Genomic DNA, 10199 nt, shown 5'->3' with positions numbered 1-10199 from the left:
TATTTTTATTTCGCGTGTACAAATGTCTGCCTGCGTGTATGTATGTACGTGTGCTTGATGCCTGCTGAGGCCAGAAGAGGGCATCAGATCCCTTGGAATTGGAGTTGTAAGCTGTCATGTGGTTGCTGGTTACTAAATCCAGGTCTCTGGAAGAGCAGCTGGTGTTCTTAACAGCTGAACCATCTCTCCAGGCCCAGGAAAGTTACTGTTTTTAAATAAATAAGATCAGATATATAGAGATCAGAAATGCATGTGCAAACATCTTAGTGTCAATTACATTAAAAATAAGTTTTTCTGTATGAGACTGTGTATTTTTATAATAAAATGGAGATCTTTTTTAAAGGTTAAAACTTTTCTTTTTGAGATAGGGTCTCCCTGTAGCCCCAGCTGTCCTGGAACTCACTATACAGACCAGGCTGGTCTTGAACTCACAGAGATTTGCCTGCCTCTGCCTCCTGAGTGCTGGGATTACCAAAAAAAACAATGGCAAAAAAGGAAGGAGAAGAATGCCACGATAATGGCATGGACCAGATCTTCAACAGAATTGTCGAAGAAAATTTCCAAAACTAAAGAAAGACATGCCCAAACAAATCAAAGAATGACAAATCCTACTGAGAATGTGGGGAAAGGGAAACACTTATTCACTGCTAATGGGAGTAAAAACTGGTAAAGCCACTATGGAAATCAGCGTGGAAGTTCCCCAAAAAGCTAAAAATAGGTCTACTTCATGATCCGGCCATACCAGTCTTGGGCATATATCCAAAGGTCTTTGTATCCTGCCACAAAGATGCCTGTTCATCCTTGTTCATTGGTGCTCTGTTGGCAACAGTCAGGAAATGGAAACAACCTGGCTGTCTATCAATTGATGAACGGATAGTGAAAATATGGTACATTTACACAATGGAATATTATTCAGTGGTTAAAAAAAAATGAAATTCCTTTAGTCCCAGTCCTCGGGAGGCAGAGGCAGGTGGATCTTTGTGAGTTCGAGGCCAGCTTGGTCTACACAGTGAGTTCGAGGACAGCTGGGGCTACAGGGAGACGCTGTCTCAAAAAGACAAAAAAAAAAAAACAAAAGAAATTCATGGAGAATGATGCTTTAATGTGAGGGACCAGCAAAGCTAATGGCAGACTTGCATGTGAAGCCAGGTAGGAAAGTAGGGGTCCTGGCTAAAACTGGCAAAAAACTTCTTTTTGCAGTGGATGGAGACTGTTACAAAGTTCCGCAACTGGTCAAACTCAGAGAATAAGTGACCGTGAGGTGCCCACCCTGAGTGACACATGTATGATGCAACCTCTACACCTAAGGCTCAGAGAATATAGTGAAACAGGGGACAGAAATCCACAACTGGCCAAAGAGCAGCAAAAAAGAAACTTCAAAGTGCTGATGCCTGAATAGGACACCTATATCAGACCTCTGCCACCTGAGGCTCAGGGTCCATTTCAGATGAGGCGGTGGAAAGATTCTAAGAGCCAGAGGAGACAGATGACCACAAGGAAAAAAGTTTTCCAGACTGTTGGGGAGTTGTGCCTATGGACAACATACACAAGACCCATGCAAGCTCAAACCAGACAAAATCCCAGACTAGAAATGGGGAAATGCATAAGATGCCCCAATCTTAGCTGAAGAAATGTTGGTAACTGATAACTACTGACAGAGAGAGTTGGTTTTCTTTAAGGGTGTGATACTACACAGGTTAACCAGGTTGCAGCAGGTGGATGCACACTGAAGGACATTTGAAGACACAAACTTGATTGGATAGGTCTTAATATATATGACAAAGTACATGGAATCTGGTGGGGGAGGCTAGATGAGGGGTGCTGATAGGGGAGGGGCCTAAATGTGATCAAAATATATTAGAAATTTGCAAAAAATTCAATTGAGAATTCAAAATGAGAAAAAAATATCCTGACAAAAAGCAATTTAGGGGAGAAAGAGTTTATTCAGTTTACAATTCTAGGTGATGGTCCCTCATTGAGAGGAAGTCAAGGCAGGAACTCAAGCAGGTAGTCACATCATATCCACAGTACAGAGAAATAAGTGTAGGCGGGTCCACTTGCTTACCTGCTGGCTTGCTTGCCCTCAGCTAGCTTTCTCTTCTCTTACACTGTTTAGGAACTCCTGGGGAGGGAATGGCCACCCACAGTGGGCGGGGTCTTCCTACATCAATTAACAATCAGACAGTCCCCCAAAGACAAAGCCACAGGCCAACCTGATCTAGATAATTCCTCATGAAGACTCTCTTCTCAGGTGATTCTAGGTTGAATCAAATCAACAGATAAAACTCACCAACACACAAGCTGTCACTATCAAAGACACCCAGGCCAATAGCACTGCTTCCCGTCTTCGCTGTTCCCTGATTCAGTGTGAAAAATGCAACCTCAAACCCCAAAGGTGGAAACCTATTTAAGTTTTACAGAGGCATCCTTGAACTTGGAGTAATTTCCTTTCAGAGCACAACCTGAACAAAAATGAAAAATCTCCCAAGTCCACAGGCCAATCTTTTGGAAAAACAGTTTTCTTCTTTTGCTGACAAGGTCTCTTGATCCACATGACTGATGAGATCAAGTTCAAAGGAGAGACCAGAAGAAGAGGAAGGGGAAAAAACAACAACAATAAAAGACTGCCAGGAGGCAAATGTCAGTGAGACCTGGGGTTGTAAAGAGGACTGGATTCAGCAGACCCATTAAGTCAAAAGCAGCTTCGTAAAACTCAGACATTTTACACTTCAAAGATGTCTGTGGCATTTGAAAGGGTTGAGGTGGGAGCAAGTGGCATTTTTACTTTTGAAACAGGAAAGAAATCTGGGCGGAAGGGAAATCAAGAGGATTCAGTCTCCTCTGCTTTGATGATGCACTCTGTGCTCAGAGATGAAGTGAGTCATGAAGGAAGATGGGGTGGGTAGGATGAGAGAATTTGGAACCCCCAGAATTCTTAGTTGCAAGCACCTAGGTAGAGGCTCTCAGTGTGTGCCTCAGTTTCCCCTAGCACTCACAACCCCAACAAAGACTCTTGGGGCACTCCATAGGGCCTCCTCTCTGCCACTTACTCTGTCTCCTTGTCAGCCCTCATCAGTCATCACGTTGGATTTTTGCTAATGGCTTCTCTTCCTCTGCGAGAATGGAAGCTATGACAGGAGAGCCCTCTTGCTGTGCATCTTTTGATGCATTTTCCTGTCTGTTTTAAGCTCTCCATAAATACTTATGGTGTAGATGAATTGGGATACCTTCTCAGGTGTTGCAAGGCTGCTTGCCTGGGAATCAGACCTCTCTAAAACAACCTGTCTGCACGTAAGGAAACAGGATGGTGCAAGGAGGCTAGAGGTATCTTGGGATGTAAGCATCTGTCTTTCCTTTGGAAGAGGCTTAAGAATCTTGAAATGCAGGGGAGGCGATTAAGTGAGTAGGCACCCGAGGAAGTAATTACCAAGGATTCCCTACCCAATGGGATTGCTTGTTTAAAAAAATATTTTATTATTTTTATTTTATGTGTATGAGTGTATCACCTATATGCATATAAGTGCACCCATGTCATGCAATGCCCAGGGAGGTCAGAAGATGGCACTGGATCCCCTGGAACTGGAGTTATGGACGGTTGTTAGCCACCATGTGGGTGCTGGGAACCAAAACCCAGTAGTCCTCTGTAAGAGCGGCCAGTGCTCTTAACTGCTAAGCCATCTCTCCAGCCATTTTGTCAGAACAGTCTAAACCCACAAAAGCAATCTTCTAGAATATACGTGTTTCCCCCTCACCATCAACTGCCTGTATACAGTCACACTTGATAAAACAAGAGTATTATTTTATTCATGTAGGGTAATAGCTGATTATAGATGCTTTCTAATCTTCACCTGAGCTTAGGCAAGCAGTCTTTAAGACTTGAGTCCTGGATCAACTAGGATTAGACAGGCTTAATTTAACTATGATCATTTAAAACAAAAGTTTTTAAAATTATTTTTTATTTATGTGTATGAGTGTATTGCCTGCATGTAGGTAGGTGCACCCATGTCATGCAATGCCTGAAACTGGAGTTACGGACGGTTGTTAGCCACTATGTGGGTGCTGGGAATAAAACTCAGGTCCTCTGCAAGAGCCACTAGTGCTCTTAACTGCTGAGCCAACTCTCCAGCCCCATAATCAGTTATTAATATGTTATACATAATGGGCTTTGGCTTATTAGATTTCTTCTCCATTAACCCTCTACCCAATTCCTCAAGGTAACATTCTTCTTAACTTTGTTTATGAAGAGAAAAATGACACAATGAAATAGACCCACTAGTGAATCACAAGGTTTTGGTTGGAGTTCATCACTAAGCCTGGGTCCTTAAGAAAATACTTGGCCTCGTTGGGCATCAGTGTGGTGAACTGTGAAATTCAGATGACCTTGAAAGTCCTGGACCATCCTGCCTTCCACACCCTTCCCTGGCCAGAGTCTCCACTGCCCCCAGCTGACCCCAATGAACTTACCTGATTCAACATACTCTTTGACAAGAACAGCACAGTAGGGGTTCAGGGCCTCACCCTGACAAGACTGGCAGGTCCCACAGTCAAAGTTGGACAAACCAATCCGAAGAAATGGTGACATGGCTGATCCCTGGGAAAAGAACAAAACACAAACACTGTGCGGCTCAGAGAATTTATTTCTGCTGTCCCATCTCCACTCAGTGTTTTATCTCAGAGAGCCGGAGCTTCCAGTGGGCCCACTATCCATCTGAACAAATGCTTTTATTTCCCCTTCTGCCAAGCATATTGCCAGACTCACCCCAACCACAGACTTGCTGGCCAGAGGAAGAATTTTTCTGGCAAGTCTGCATCTAAGCTCACTAAGGAGAACTAAGGAAAGAATTAATTCCACTGTGTCTAAGGAAGCTACATTCACTAGCTGCACAGAAAGCAAACATTTTCCAACTTTTTTTTCTTTTTTCTTTTCCAAGTAAGTGCCCAAGAAACACAGTAACCAGAAAATGAGTTTACAAAGAGTGAGTCTATTTTAGTCACTCCAACTAAATATGACACCACAAAATTCTTACAGGGTCTATTTATATGTGTCATGAAACTGGCTCGACATTGAGCAGGTGATTTGTATTTATTTGGGATATTTTCAAGATGGTTTGCTCTTGTCAGAGACATAAAACACAGATATGTGCAATTAAGTCACTGAATGTTATGAAACATTTACAAAAACTCGGAATCATTGACCACTGTAAGATCATGCCTTTAAAACCAAAGCATTTAATAAGCATTAATGTTCCTAATATGTTTTCCCAGATATTTGGGTGAAAATAATAGTGTTGGCTATGGATTCCAAGACTTAGTCTGATTCTTCTCCTTTTTAAAATATTTTTATTTATTTATTATTTTATTTTTATGCATGTATTGCCTGCATGTAGGTAAGTGCACCTGTGTTGTGCAATGCAGAGGTCAGAAGAGGCTGTTGGATCCCCTGGGACTGGAGTTATGGACAGTTGTTAGCTGCCATGTTATGGTGCGCGCGAGAGGGCGCACTCCCGGAATGGCACTCCCCCGCTGTGCGTCTGAAGGAAAGCTGGTCTGGTCCTGCGGGCTTCTCCGTGTTTCTATGGGCCTCAGGTGTGGTGTGTGTGGGTATCTCGGGGTCGCTCTGGGCCCCTGGATCTCGGGGTCCCCGCCACGCCTGGCGAGTCGCGGCATGGCTCTGGCCACAGGCGTCTCTGGCCGTGGCGGTGAGTGCCCCGCAGGCTTTTCCCGCAGGCTTGGTCCCGTGTCTCTGTCCCATCTCTGCTACTGGAGCATTGTCCAGCCGAAATCCTGTCCCTTTTCCACCCGTGTACTTTTCCTCAGGATGCGAGGTCCACTGGCCACTGAACCCCACAGAAAGAGTACGAGGACAGCGAAAGCTAGGATGTCCGCAAGTCGGTCAGGTCACGAGGGAGTGCGCCCCCGGAGAGGCTGGGTTGCCGGTAGTAAGGCACAGAACTCAAGACTTGGCTTAGTCTGTGTTACAGCTTTATTACGTGTCTCTGCTCTCAGTAATTCAGCAGCTCTGTGACCCAGCTCTCTGTCTATTAAGAGAAAACTAGGATACTTATACCATGGGGGTAGTGGTAAAAGCTTTGGCTGTTAGATGCTTTGTGAGGCATTCTATTTACATATGGAAGTGGGTTTCTGCCAGACTGCTGTCTGCCTGGAGAAATTACAGGAAGGCATGGTACCTTTCAGAGCCAAAGGCCATGTTTATGTTATGGCATTTGTGGCAGACACTTCAAAAGGAGAGACAGGAAAGATGCCAGGAAGACACCCTGCTATGAAAGGAGCCCTCAGCACATGATCCGCAGCTGCATGAGCTGTCCAGTCATGAAGGGACTTCTACTTTGCATAACAGAGGTCTCCAACACCATGTGGGTTCTGGGATTTGAACTTGGATCTTCTGCAAGAACAACCAGTGTTTTTAACTGCTGAGCCGTATCTCCAGCCCCACCATCCGCGCTTTTTTTTAAAATGTGTATTGTATGTGTGTGCTGGTGTCCCTTGGAGGCCAGAAGAGGGCACTGGATCCCCTGGTTAGAGTTATAGGCAGTCATGAATTCATCCCATGTGGGCGCTGAGAACCCAACTCAGGTCCTTTGCAGTAACTCCAAGTGCTGTTGACCCCTGAGCCGTCGCTCCGGTCCCCTCAATCTGGCTGTGCACTTGTTGCTCCATTTTCGTTTACTCTGACATCCACCTCAACTACCTACCTTTTCCTTTATTATTAGTTCTTGCATATGTATGTGTGTGATATGCATTGCCTGTGTATGCATATTTGCACTGCGTAGCTGCATGTGTAAGTACAGGTGTGCAGGCACATGTGTGTGTATGCACGTGAAGGCCCAGAGTTGACCCCAGGTCCCTCTCTTGACTGCTTTCCACTTTATTCGTTGAGGAGGGGTCTCTCTCTGGCTGAACCTGGAGCTTGCCAATTGCAGCTTGTCTAAGCTAGCCAGCTTGCCCTGGGATACCTGTCTTTGTCTCACTAGTGCTTGGATTACAGGCAGCTGCTACACTTGACTGGCCTATATTTGGGTGCTGGGGATGTGAACTCCTGTCCTCATGCTTGTGGGGCAAATGTTTTATCCACTGAGTTCTCTCCTCAGCCTCACTTCTTTTTTAAAAACATGCTTCCCTGTGAGAGTTCATGGATCTGAAACTATCATTGTCTGATATTAAGTGACGAAGTAATTTCCTGCCTCTCTCCCCTTCTTGACTCTTCTGTCCTCAGGCTTCTTAAATGGTGTTTGCTAAAACTAACACAGACTGGACACTGGCTCTCTTCTGCCTTGGTAGTGAGGAAGAAAACAATTTGGAATAATTAGAACCCAGAAGAGAGAATCAACAACACAGCTGGAATCCTGGGCCTCTAATTTTTTGTTTCTGAGACAGGGTCTCAAGTAGCCCAGGTTGGCCTCAAACTCCAAATGTAGCTGAGGATGACCATAAGCTTCCAATCTTCATGCCTTCACCTCCTGAGTGCTGGCATGCACCACCATGCCCAGTTTTACACAATGCTAGGGACTGAACCCAGGGCTTTGTGCATGCTAGGCTAACACTCTACCAAATGAGCTCCATTCTTAGCCTCAGATTCTGTACCTTTATCAGATAACTTAATAAAACCAACAGAGATCTCCAGTACGCCGGTATGATGAATTTCTTTGGCTCATTCTTTAGTCTACGCTGAGTCAGAGTAGAGGGTGTTGTGAGCTACTGTGAGTTTCACAGATATTAGTGAATTTTCTGCAGTTTGGGAAATTCATCTGAAAGGGGTGGTAATCTCTGAGGCCTTTTTTTTTTTTTGGTATGAACCATGTTGTTGAGTTATAGCTAGCCCACTTCTGTTATTGTTATTAGGGACTCCTTTGTCCTCTGAGGTTTAAATTCCTGGGTAGAAGCCCGGCCACTAGATGAAAGTCCTTCAAGGGGATTTCCCTGAGAGGCTTTTCTTCCCTGGGTCACTGGTCTTTCAGACTTCTCTCCATTTCTCCATTCATCAGGAAAAAGCCCCAAACTATCCTCACTCATGGGAGCAATTACTCACGTGTGGATGTTCAAAGCTCTCATTAGTATAACTGAAGGTAAGCAATTCATTTCAACTTGACTCTGGAGGGTTCATTGACTCAAAAAGCCTGAGTCACAACCACCCCGACCTTTGGTGATTTGTCATTGCACTATTTCCAGGTTGAGTTCCTAATCAGGCAGCAGCAGCGCCAAACGGATCCAGCTCGGGGACAGATGGAAATCTCTAGGTTTGCCAGGGTTTATGTTACAGCATGGCAGGGTTTCCATCGCAGTGTGGAAGGAAGCTGCAGTGTCCCCCTCTCCTTAGGCCTTACTTAGGCAGTGCTGATTTCTCATTTAACAAGTAATAAAGGGATTATGTATGTTTTACTAGATTCATTTACACTGTCTCACTTAGGGCATTTTCACAATTTATTCCAAGCATGTACCTGTTTGATAGATTGGTCATGGTCTCTCTTTCTAAAGGTCTGCTTACAGAGACATCATCTGACTAATGTTCTGACATCTTAGAAGACAGAACTGGCATTTATATGGATGGATATATATGTCAAGAACAAAGATCGTGTTTGATAACCACACGATGGTAACAACATAGAAGGTTTTTGTGGGCTCCCTTGGGCCCTAAGAGCTGGTGGATGGGAGAGGAGGAATTTCCTGGGGTATTAAAATAGAATGAATTCCATATATATATATATATAAATGTGTGTGTGACAGAGGATGCCTGAGGACTGGGCTTGCAAAGCTCTCCTCTGTGCACTGTAAACAATCAATTTCATCTTTATTTTCCATCTACAAAAGTCTCCTGTGTCACAACACATGTTTTTGGAGGATGATTGATTGGCCAGGCTGTTTCTAACAGGGCAGGGATCAGAATCACACTTCTAACTTTCTCCTGATATATACGGAATACACGAATACACCATCCTTCCTTTCTAATCTCTCTCTCTTTCTCTTCCCTCTCCCTCTCTCCTTCTCGCCCTCCTTCCCTCCCTCATTCTCTACCTCCCTCCTTCTTTCCTTCTTTCCATTCTTTTTTGAGACTGGGTCTCATTATGTAGCCTTGGCTGGCCTAGAATTTAATATGTAGACCAGGTTAGCCTCAAACTCAGAGATCCTTCTGCCTCTGTTGGGATTAAAGGCATGTGCCACCACACCAGGACAACTTGCCTCTTCTTTTACATCAGTGGCTAATGTCATGACTCTCAGCCTAGCTGCCTGCTTTGACTTCCTCCTGGCCCTCTTGTCCCACAAACCACTGAAAATCTCTGCCCCACCTCCTTCTTCATCATAGCTTAATTTACATCACCTCTCGTTTTACATACTGCAGAAGATTACGCTGTTTCTGTGTGTGCAAGCTTGGTCCCTTCTCATTTTGAAATTTCCACGTTGCAGCCCAAATAATCTTAGAATCCTGCAGAACTGCTCCTGTTTCTCCAGCTTCTTCATAGCTGTAGATTTTTAGTAAAACTGTACCCTGTCCTGGGAATCTCTTCCTATTTCACTCCATCTTTCATCTAATCACATTTATTATTCTCCAAGTCACAGTCTCTGTCTACTCTTGGAAGCCTTCTTTCCCTTCTCCTCCATCACCTTACCATTTATGTGGTCCTCCACTGTCCTCTGGCTCCCTAGGCACACCACTAGATAGGAACTGCCATGTTTATTTGATGTGCTAGCATTTCTGAAGTCTGAGTGGGGCAAATCTTGAGACTCAGGCTCTGCTCCTGTGTTTCTGGATCTGAACCATGACATGTGGGGACCCAGTAGAACTGCATCAGGCTGTCTCCTGCCTAATCCTTGGGATACCGCACAAACTCAGAGAGACATTCAGCTCTAACCATAGACATCTCTGGTTCTCATCTATAATGTACTCAACGAGAAGTCCTCTGAACGTGTGCAACGGATGCTTGCTTCTCTTGTCCCTGAAGGAGGAAAAGAATCTTCTCTATCATCATGTTCTCGTGGATGTTCAGTCATTTCAGAATGGGGAGAGTTAGGGATGGAGCACATGCTGTCATATTTCCCTAGGAAGCCTTCCTGTATATATCAGTTCATGACTGTCGACCTTAACAAGAATGGATTCTGAGAGCAAGGACCAGGATGAAATCATCTATATGCTTCCAGAGATAACCCCTCCATCTTATCTATGGTAGACAGTCAATGAGATTTTG

At 44.5% G+C, this 10199-nt stretch overlaps 1 protein-coding gene across 1 annotated transcript in view; it reads right to left on the bottom strand.

Moving 5' to 3' along the window:
- The window catches only part of Prkcq (protein kinase C theta), a 106862-nt gene that overhangs the window by 95985 nt on the left and 678 nt on the right, over window positions 1-10199 (bottom strand). Inside the window, exon 2 of the mRNA XM_029559680.1 lies at window positions 4465-4591. Coding sequence (XP_029415540.1) covers window positions 4465-4582 — 118 coding nt within the window. The 5' untranslated portion in view covers window positions 4583-4591. The remainder of the gene's footprint in view (window positions 1-4464; window positions 4592-10199) is intronic.

Source organism: Nannospalax galili, unplaced genomic scaffold (assembly GCF_000622305.1).
Source record: "Nannospalax galili isolate Female #2095 unplaced genomic scaffold, S.galili_v1.0 scaffold209, whole genome shotgun sequence".
In the NCBI taxonomy this organism is placed as follows: Eukaryota; Metazoa; Chordata; class Mammalia; order Rodentia; family Spalacidae; genus Nannospalax; species Nannospalax galili.
Note: the sequence above shows the minus strand (reverse complement) of the source record. Positions and strands in the feature narration are given on the sequence as shown.